The sequence below is a fragment of the Parasteatoda tepidariorum genome, chromosome 6 (assembly GCF_043381705.1).
Source record: "Parasteatoda tepidariorum isolate YZ-2023 chromosome 6, CAS_Ptep_4.0, whole genome shotgun sequence".
Classification (NCBI taxonomy): domain Eukaryota; kingdom Metazoa; phylum Arthropoda; class Arachnida; order Araneae; family Theridiidae; genus Parasteatoda; species Parasteatoda tepidariorum.
Window position 1 is genome coordinate 8,539,956 of NC_092209.1, and position 10,742 is coordinate 8,550,697.

General features: G+C 31.7%; 1 protein-coding gene across 1 annotated transcript in view; it reads left to right on the forward strand.

Moving 5' to 3' along the window:
• The window catches only part of LOC107448960 (uncharacterized), a 262,939-nt gene that overhangs the window by 227,520 nt on the left and 24,677 nt on the right, over positions 1–10,742 (forward strand). The window contains exon 2 of the mRNA XM_043049811.2: positions 8,160–8,321. Coding sequence (XP_042905745.1) covers positions 8,190–8,321 — 132 coding nt within the window. The 5' untranslated portion in view covers positions 8,160–8,189. The remainder of the gene's footprint in view (positions 1–8,159; positions 8,322–10,742) is intronic.

Sequence of the window (10,742 nt, forward strand, 5' to 3'; positions counted from 1 at the left end):
AAAAAAAAAAAAAAGATGAAATTTTATTTATTAAAAAAACCTGTAAAAACCGGAACTTTCTTCGCATTTTCTTATATATATATATATATATATATATTAAAATGGGCACCAAAATGCTATCAGTTTATCAATCAAATTGTACTGTTAATTATTAAGCTGTAAACTCTTGAAAATATTAAAATAGCTTGGTTAGGAATACATTATTGAATTGCATAAAAACTGTTAAGTGTAAAGAGAAACTATTATAGAGTAGGCGTTACTCTTCAGTGTTCATAATTTACTTTTTTTCCATATTCAACAATAATCCCTACTCTTCAGAAGGAGGTCTGAGAATTTAAATAAGCTTAACAATCATTTATGTTATGAACATTTTGAATTTTTTTTTCTTTATACGTTGTTATTGCTTTAAATGCAATTAACCTATTTAGAAAAAATAGACTGTTTTTAGTTTAGAAACTAAAATCATTTAATGAATGCTTATAGATTCTACAGAATACGGGTTCCTACACTGTTTTCCGCAGCAGCCATGAGCACGCACATTTATAATATAATTCTTTGTGCTGCAGAAAAATTTTAATCAAAAAATTTAGTGAAGCAAGTTAAAGAGAATTCAGGGTTCGTATTCGTAATGTCCTTAGATAATTCAAAATATGCAGTTAGTGTCCCAAATGTGAGTACAAAATTTAAATTTTCATTGCTGCGCTTGTTGCTGGATATTTGGGGGAGCGCAGTCACTACCAGGCCAGCAGAATCATCTATACTAGTTTTCGTCTGAGATTAAAGGCGAAACAAGCCTCCACACGGTTTCTTATAAGTTGTCTGCTCAGATTATTTAAAAAGCGAACCACTTGTGCGCATGAACCCAAATTCTATTTTAAAAGTTCTTGAGTGAATTTTATCATATATATTTGAAACTTGAATCTGTTGTGGTTGACAAGTAAATAAAATAAACCAATTATATTCATAAATTAAATAAATTTTAAGACGTATATTTGCTACCACTTTCTAGTTTTTTATAGATTTCATATTAAATGGTTCTTTCACTAATTGGTTTATCTTCATAGTGGTCTGATCGGACTACGTACAAAAAACCATGTGGTGGCTTTCAGTTATAGGAGGCGTTGAACAAGCTGTAATAATATGCCAGGTTTAGTGCCATGCGACATAATTAAAATCATAATTGCCATCAGCTGGCGACAACTATTTGATTTAAAACAAAAAGAAACATTGATGATCTGATAGATATATCATGTTTTATTATATAATAATAAATACATTTATTAAATTAAAAGTGGTAGAAACAATGCATAATTATTCATAAATATTTTTCATAAAGTAACTTTTGAAAACAACTCGTTTGCATAAAAGCAAAACTAAAAGTTCAGTTTGAAACAATTAATTATAAACAGGATTAATATTATTAGCTCTAAAAACCTCCGAACTAATGGGTTATGGTTTAACAAATATGGCGCATCACTTCTTTGGCGTTAGGAAAGTAACACTTTGTGCTATCCTATGTCTTAAAAACAATCATTCAAAGATTAATATTTAATTTCTTCATTTTCCCGAGATAACTTGGGATAGTAAACTGATGGTAGATAATTTTTTTTTTCCTTCTCACATACAAAAAAACATTAAAATTAATATATAACTTGTGTATTTTTTGTTTTTGTTTTATTTCCTTATGCCTTTTAATAAAATTTTTATAAAAATTATAATTTGCATTTTCGTTTTTACAAAAAATATTGGTAAGAGAAGCAGTTACGAATGAGAAATAGTTAATTGAAAGTATAAAAAATATTAAAAATAACAATGAAATTACTAGTGAAAACTTGAATAAGATGTCTTAATAAATTACATGTGCAATGAAAAATAACGCCTACATTTACCGTAAATTGAAGTCGGGGTCGGGGAAGTGAACGTGAACTAATTTTTTTAATTTCACAAAGCTTTAGGCAGGGGTAAAAGTGAGACGGAAAAGAAAAAAGACTGGGTTGTTAAACCATTTCAATTATGGCTAGTTTTTGGGAGTAGTTTACTTATTCTTTTTTTCAAACTATTCAACAATATCTACTTTATCTTGGAAATGAAGCAGTTTTATATATATGCTAAAATTATAAAATAAATCTTGATAGTTGCAGATATTTTATTTTTCTCGAGAAAAATGCTAGAATGAATAGTCTTTCGCACCAGTTTTTACTCTTTTCCGTCTTGTTATATAAGGGCTTTCAGCCTTGGCTTTAGGACGAAAAGGTTGTCTATTATAATTAAAATTAAAAACGGTATATTTTTTTTTAAATCGGTTAATATCTACTTTTCGTGTAGCGTTCTTTATATTAATAAACGCTAGGGGGAAAAATTTTGTGAAAACTTTTGAATTAAATATGTTATAGGCAGGGCCCGACTTAGCCTAATTGGGACCCCCTCTGCTTCAATAATGAAGAACTGAACTTTATGGAGCTATTTAAATTGTTCACCTCGTTATAACAAGAAAATTAACTAGAACCTAAAATAGCTATAAAGACCTCCCTCCGCCTCCAATGGTCAAACGAATTATTGTTCTTTCCATTTTATTGATTTTCTGACAATTCCATGTCCAGCATGCGAAGGCAGTTTTCTGATTGTTAACTTTGTCATCTAGCTGCAAAAAAAATTCATATCTTTGTTGGCATAAGGGCGGAATTGAACTAAATTTTCACAATTACGATAGCTCAATTAAGCCAATCAGAAGCCCGTATTTTTGTAAGCAGATTGCATTTTGCGATATACAAAAATATAGGCTTTTCATTGGCCTAATTTGTCCATCGTAATTGCGAAAATTTAGCTGAATTCCCTCCTAGAAAACCATTGATTTAAGAAATATAGATATTTTGTGTTCATACGATAGATTAATGAAGAAGCTAACATAAAACTGACGAATTTTACACTGTACTGATGTTTTGTTTAAAAAAAGTTCAATGAAGAAGGAAATTTAAAATGAACTCTCTATTCGATTTGGGGGCCCTCTGATGTGGGGGCCCGAGGCGACTGCCCCGTATGCCCCTGCCTTGGTCAGGCTCTGGTTATAGGTTTTTATTCATGTTTGATAGTTCGAATATCTATTAAAGGTCTCATCAAGAAATTAAACATTTTCATTCGTTCGACGTTTTTGAAGAAGAAACATAAAGTTACCTATATTTTACTATTTTCACTTCGCTTATTATGATAGATAAGAGAAACCCTGGCATTCATGATATCTGATCTCTAGCACCTGGCTATACTTTTTCTCTTGCTTTTGGCTATGGGGATTTTCCCCAATTTCTACCAAGTTTATGACTTTAGCTATGACCTGTATTTATATGTCTACCCAGTAAAGATGAATTGGTCACTGGCGCTTCGCGTTAAATACCGAGATTATGCAGATATCCAGCACCTTGACATTCACCATTTGACAATGATTGCATGCCGAGTTCTAATTTACATTAAACAACTCACCATCCAATTTTTTTAATTGAGTTTTACACCATATTTACAGTTACGAAGATTTTTAACAAAATAGGATAGGGAGAGAGGAGCTCTTTTCTTTGAAATTCACTATTTCTTGTTTCCATAGCAGCAGACTGCCTTAGACTTTGTGCCGAGGAAATTCCTTCTATGCACAAACTATATTTAACTGAAATTATATACCACAGGGCAACGAAAGAGATAAACTAGTGAGAATACAATAGATCTTTGAAATATTTGTCACAGTGGAGTGCCCACTGGCAGGAAAAACTTTAAAAATTTTGACATATACTTCATGAGTATGTTGGAAATTTCATGCATATGAATACCATTTAAATTTTAGTAATTCAAAAACTAAACAAAACAAATTACTTGCTTTGTTGTGTTTACAGAACAAAGCAAATAAAAATAATTGGAAAAGTGAAATGTAAAAATTAAACAATCAAATATATAAACGAAGTATTTTAGTTTATAACAAAGTTTTAAATTTTAAAAAATATAATTTATTTATAAATATATTCAGATTCTTCTGCTATCGGTTCCACCAGTTTCTTCGTCCTCTAGACGATTGCGCACGTTTGGTGATGATGTTTCAAATATTTGGCGTATGTGTGTGGCACGGTATAAAATATTAGGAACAGTTGTTAAAAATTGCATTCAAAGCTGCTATTTGAGCTAATTTACTCACTTACTTAGGCAATTTTACTCACCTATTTGATCTCTTGGGTAAGAGGTTTTGGGACTTAGGATGCCAGCATAGTAGCGCGGTGCAAATACTGAAAATTAAAAATAATACTATTCATTCCAAAAATGTTTTATTGGTCCACTCAAACCTTTAACCGAATCAGTTTGGTTTTTTTTTTAAAAAATAATGATCAAAAAGTGCACATTGTTAAAAAAAATGAATTAAAACATTGAAAATTTACATAAAACTCTTTTAAAAAAAGCGACTTCGGTGACGTTTACGGGCAGCGGGAGTACACAGTATCTGCACTAGATATTTCTGGACATACTTCATTCATAAAACAATATCGTTTAAAAAGACGAACTGTAGATAAGAACCATTAACCTCTTTCCTAATTATCGATCGAGTTCTTAGATACTGCTATCAGTTATTATCTATTCCAAATGATTCTTATTATATATATGCATATTTATATATATTATTTTCCAAGGTAAAAGATAATTTAAATTACAACTACAACTTTAGATGGAATCTTACACTAGATTTCGAAAAAATATATACGTACAACTACAACAAACAGTATTACATATTTTATATATGCTTTATTCTTTTTAAGAATAGCGATGCCTTAAAAGAGCATAAAATAAGTTTATAAATTTAAGAAATATATAGAAAGCATACATTTTTTACCACTTTTAATATAGAAATAAAATTTTACGCCAAATGCGTAAAATTTGGCAGGTATGCATAAATACTAAAATCTTACATTCTTAGTACTTACAATTAGAAAAACTGAATAATATTACCAACCAAAATCTTTTAACATGTTGAACGCCACGCTAATTTAACATGGCTTGCCCAACGCCTCCTATAGCTTAAAGCCTCCACACGGTTTTTTGTAGGTAGTCCGATCAGATCACTATGAAGGTAAACAAGTTTACGAATAAAGCATTTAATACAAGATCTAGAAAAAGTTCGATAGTGGTAGCAAATATATATCTAAAAATTTGCTTAATTTTTTAATATAATTGGTTTGTCTTATTTACTTGTCTACCACTACCGATTCAATTCTCAAATATATATGATAAACTTCTCTCAATTAACATTAGAAAAAACTAAATTGGAAGTTCAAACTAAATGCTAGTAAATCGCAACTTTTAATAATACAAAAGAATAGAAAGTCCTACTCTAATAAATACCAACTAGTTCTCCTCAACAACACTATACCCATTGCTGATAAAGCTATATATTTAGGCTTAACCATTAATAAAAAACTGACCTGGTCTGATCATGTAAATAACATTAAAAATAAAGTATATGCAGCAACCAACAAACTTCAAGCACTTTTTCATAACCGACACCATGGGTGAAAGCCCTTATATAGCAAGACGGAAAAGAGAAAAACCTGGTACGTAAAACATTTCATTCCAGCATTTTTTTCGAAAAAAATGAAATATCTGTAACTATCAAGATTTCTTTTATAATTCTGGCATATATATAAAACTGCTTCTTTTCCAAGATAAAGTAGATATTCTTAAAATATTTATAAAAAAGAATAAGTAAACTCCTCCCCAAAACTAACTATAACTGAAATGGTTTTACTACCAGCCTTTCCTCTTTTCCGTCTCGCTTTCACCCCTGACCGACACCTTAGTTTAAAACTGAAAAAACTCCTATATACTTCGATGATACGTTCTATCATGACGTTCGCCTCACCTGCCTGGTGTAACACCTCCGAAAAAGACCTCAAAAAACTTATCGTACTCCAAAACAACATCTTGAGAAAACTCACGGGAGCCAGATGGTTTATCCGCAACAACGCCATTCATAGAGATCTTAACATTGACCGCTTTGACCATCATTTCAACAAATTAAATAGAAACTTCTTTATTAAAGCCGCCACCTGCGATACCGCAAATTTTAATGATATTTTCGACTGCATAAATCTCAAAGAGGATGCAAAAATTCGACCCATTGCACACTTCTGATATCATACTAACATTTAACAACACAAACACTCACTGACGGCCAGGTCTCTACTAAACAGAGCCACATTTACTTACACATAATACAAGAAGAATAACTATTTACAAAACATGAGAAGAGTTAGCAAAATTCAAGATGAGAAACGACAAGATCATAAAAAATTTCATTAACACAAAAGTGTACCTCTGTTAAAGTAGAGATCCGACCGTCCTGGTTATTACCACTCGTGTCTGGTTGCTCTCTACACTAAAAATTACTCGGATTTATCTCGCCCTGATCAGAGCCACAAAGGGTTGCTCTTTTACAGGGTTTCGGCAATCAGTGTGTGTTAACTCAGTGCATGTTTTTAAGTGTGAGGATAACATTGGAAGGTCAAAAGTGAGCCAAAATTTTCCACTGCATCAACCGTTGATGCAGTGGAAAATTTCGGCGGCGTCACAAGTAAATGCCGTTTCAGAGAAGTTTTTGTTCTTGCTTGCTTTATTTGAATAAACTGGGAACCTGGGCCACGAAGCGGCCTCTATCCCATTTATCATTAAATTACATACAGCAAGGTAAAATACAGTGATTTGGCAAACAATGTGGTAGCCATAAAAAATCAAGCCGTTTGCTTATGAAATAATAAAACAATGAAAAAATTTAATATGACAAATTGACGTTTTTACATAAAATTAGAAATATTGATTGTAGACTTAAAATAAAAATGAAATATGATTCGATATGTACACTAATTGACTGAAGTGAAGGACCTAATTGATGAACGTTTTTGTTCAGTTAGTGGAGAATCATCTAAGCCTATGAATTGTTTAGAAATAGTGGCGGATAAAAATCTGCTAAATTGAATTTATTAAATCACTAATGACAATTAATAAACTACCATTCGAAAATATTTATTCGGAGCAAGTTGGCATCTCTGTGTATATAAATAAAACTGTTTTTGTGTGCTCTATATTGCATTAATTTCTTCAAGCCATTTTAGTCATAATGATAATGTAAAAAAAACTAAAAATTTACTCGAATTATGTGTCTCTAATAATCTTGGCTTCGCCGGTCATCGGTGTCCCCCGTGGCACTGCGAACAAACTCAGTGGCGTTTACCGGTGACCCCCATGGCATTCAACGTGTTAACTATATAAAATTATACATCATGTGATATATATCTAGTCCAGAAATAAATTAGATGTCGCATTTTGTAACAAAATTAATATGTAGATGTAGAAAATTTCCTTTAGCACGTTCACACCGGGGTGACCCACCGGTGGGTCACGCTAGATTGTCTCATCGGGCGGCGCACCGGAGTAAAAACTGGTAACAAATAAATTTCATTTTTTAGTTTTTTTCCTGGAATAATAAAAATCCATAACTACCAATTGCTTTTAACGGATGCAATTTTTATATTGAATTGCTTCTTCACAGTGACTTGTTATTGTCGAGAATAGATTAACTACTCCCGATTATTATCTAATATTGAAATAGTTCTTCTACCAGTATTTTCTGTTTACCGTCCCGCTTTCAGGCGCAACATCTGGCGTGAACGTGTTAAATTTATGTAATGTTATGTTCCGTGGACATAAATTTAATTTTTCTTAAAGGCACCTTTTTCATTAGTAAAACTATAAAATTGGAATCTGCCAGGTAAACTGTTAAGAAAGACACAAATATTTCTTTATATTCTTGTACACATTAATGTATTTTAGTAATTGTTTCGTATTTTCGGGAGAAACGTTTTATTTTTATTTTAAATCCGAAGTTTTATATTAGAAAATGCTAAAATTTTGCTACCACTACGAAAATTTATCTCGAAAAATCTGGCACCGTAAAAGGTGCCAGATTTATGAGGCTCTATAATTTCAAAAAATTTCTAGAAACGATAAACTTTCCTTTATATTTAAAAATATAATAATTTAAACATTAAAATTCTAAGGGTAACATTTTTCCCTCTATGAATGCTTGAACTTTCATGACACATTTATGAAAATTCATAATTATGTTTTTTTTTCTTCAGGGGAATAAATTTAAGAGTTTTCTCCTCCGTATGGATAACTCCAAGCGAGGAGGCTTTAGGAAGAGCTTGCTGCTGCTTCTTTTTTCTTATTTAACAAGTGAGCAAAGCCGATTCGTGGAAGCAGTTTCAGATGACGAATATCCAGTGCTAACTAAGAGTCAGGTAAGGATTGAATTTTTTTTTTATTCCATTGAAAAAGCTAAATCACATTCTTTTAAATATGTTAATAGCTGCAACAGAATAAAAAAATCCTCAAATAATTTTTATAAACATTAAAATATGATTTTAAAACGTATTTCGAATGTAATCTAAAATACCGTTATACCGTGGTATGTAAAAAATCAATTATTTAATCAGTACAATAGATAGATGATAGATCATGCATTGAGCATCCCAGGTAATTTTATTCTGTAACATCCTTGGTTAGCTTTCACTGATTCATTGGATCTGACCATCACCTCCTACATCAGAAAGCCTCCATGCGGTGTTTTATTAGTAGTCTGAGCAGCCTATTTAAAAAGTTAATTAGTTGTGCACATGAACCCAAATTTTATTTTTAAAAAGTAATTGAGAGAAATTTATCATATATATTTGAGAATTGAATCTGTAGTGGTTGACAAGTAAATAAGACATACCAATAATATTCATAAATTAAACAAATTTTTAGACATATATTAGCTATCATTTTCTTACTTTCACTAGATTTTTTATTTAATGGCTCTTTCATAACCTGGCTTACCTTTATAGTGGTCTGATCAGACTACCTATAAGAAACCGAGTGGAGGCTTTCAGTTATAGGAGGCGTTGATCTGACTTGGCTAGGTATATAGGCGTGTATATGGACGACACAAACCTTAACATTGGTGCCAACTTACGCCGGACAGAGGATAAAAATTTTCGAATGATAGTCAGGCCTGAAAGCGAAGACGGAAAAGAGAAAGTACTGGTAGGAGAACTATTTCAATATTAGATAATATTCGGGAGGAGATAATCTATTCTCAACAATAAACAATTCACTGTAATTATTCATTTCTCGGCGAAGAAGCAATTCAGTATGTAAATTGTATCCGTTAAAAACAATTGGTAGTTATGGATTTTTATTATTACCGAGAAAAAGCTAAAAAAATGCAATTTATATATCACCAGTTTTTACTCTTTTCCGTCTTGATATATATGGACTTTCAGCCCTGTTGATAGTATGGTAACATATGATTCTTAGCTCAGTAAATTCGATTTACAGGATATTTACTTAGCACCACTTCTAAATAATTTAAAGGTTCTTCTAAATAATTCTCTTAACACTCGAAGTTAAAAAAATTTTGAAATGTGAAAAAAATGGTCGCAACCACTAACATTTTGAAAGATTTTTTACGAACTTACCTTATAATACCTAAGGATCACTGAATGAAGTGGTAACTAATCATTAAGGTGAAAAAAATTTCATATTTGGAGTGGTGACTGACAGTCACCTCTCGAGTGCAAAGGGTGAATAATGCCTTAAATATTATTTCAACCTATAAATAGTAGGCAAGATTAATTGAAAATCTGCAAATTTTAGTTTGCAGTTCACTACCGCTTCTTTTTTTTTAAATATTCTGAGTAATCCTTACGAATTGGCATCACTGCAATATAAAATGTAAAAAAAACATGAATTAAACAATGGCAATGCACGTGCATACTCTCCAACTGCTACGGAATTTCCGTAGTTTCAGAAATCTTCTTTTCAGACGGTAGCAAAATTAATGTCTTAATATTTAAAAAAAATTAATTTTAGCGTAACTTGTCCACTATTACTTATAAAAATGCAGGCCATATGGCTAGATTCTTAAGTTCTGATAAAAGTTTTGTGAGAGATCCATTTGCTTTAAAAATTTCTACTTTGGTTCGCTACCACTAGAAAGAATTATTTTCAAAATCCTCATAAGTTGGAGGGTATGCATGTGCATTGCCGGTAAGCACAATTCATGGGTGAAAGCCTTTATATAGCAAGACGGAAAAGAGAAAAACCTGGTACCTAAAACATTTCATTCCAGCATTTTTTTCGAAAAAAATGAAACATCTGTAACTATCAAGATTTCTTTTATAATTCTGGCATATATATAAAACTGCAACTTTTCCAAGATAAAGTAGATATTGTTGAAAAATTTAAAGAAAGAATAAGTTAACTCCTCCCCAAAACTAGCTATAACTGAAATGGTTTTACTACCAGCCTTTCCTCTTTTCCGTCTCGCTTTCACCCCTGGCACAATCCCCAGTGGTTTTACGCAGCTTCTGCTAGGTTGATATCAGGGCTAAAGAGAATAGAAGGGCTGGTTCACTCCTTTGAAGTATCTCTCACCGCGCCGATCCTCCGACGTCACTCTAGTGACGTCACTTTGGCGCAAAGCTCGCACTTTTACTTCAAGAACGGAGCGTTTGGCCTTACTAGCTCTAACTAATATTGGATCATTTCTTTTTGCGAGATATTCTAAGACATTTGTTATTTTCTATAATGACTTTCCTCAGTTTTTGCAGTGAATTTACAAGAATTTAAAACTATTATCGAAATGCCAGTTTGCGCGATTGCAACTTGCAAAAATTCTG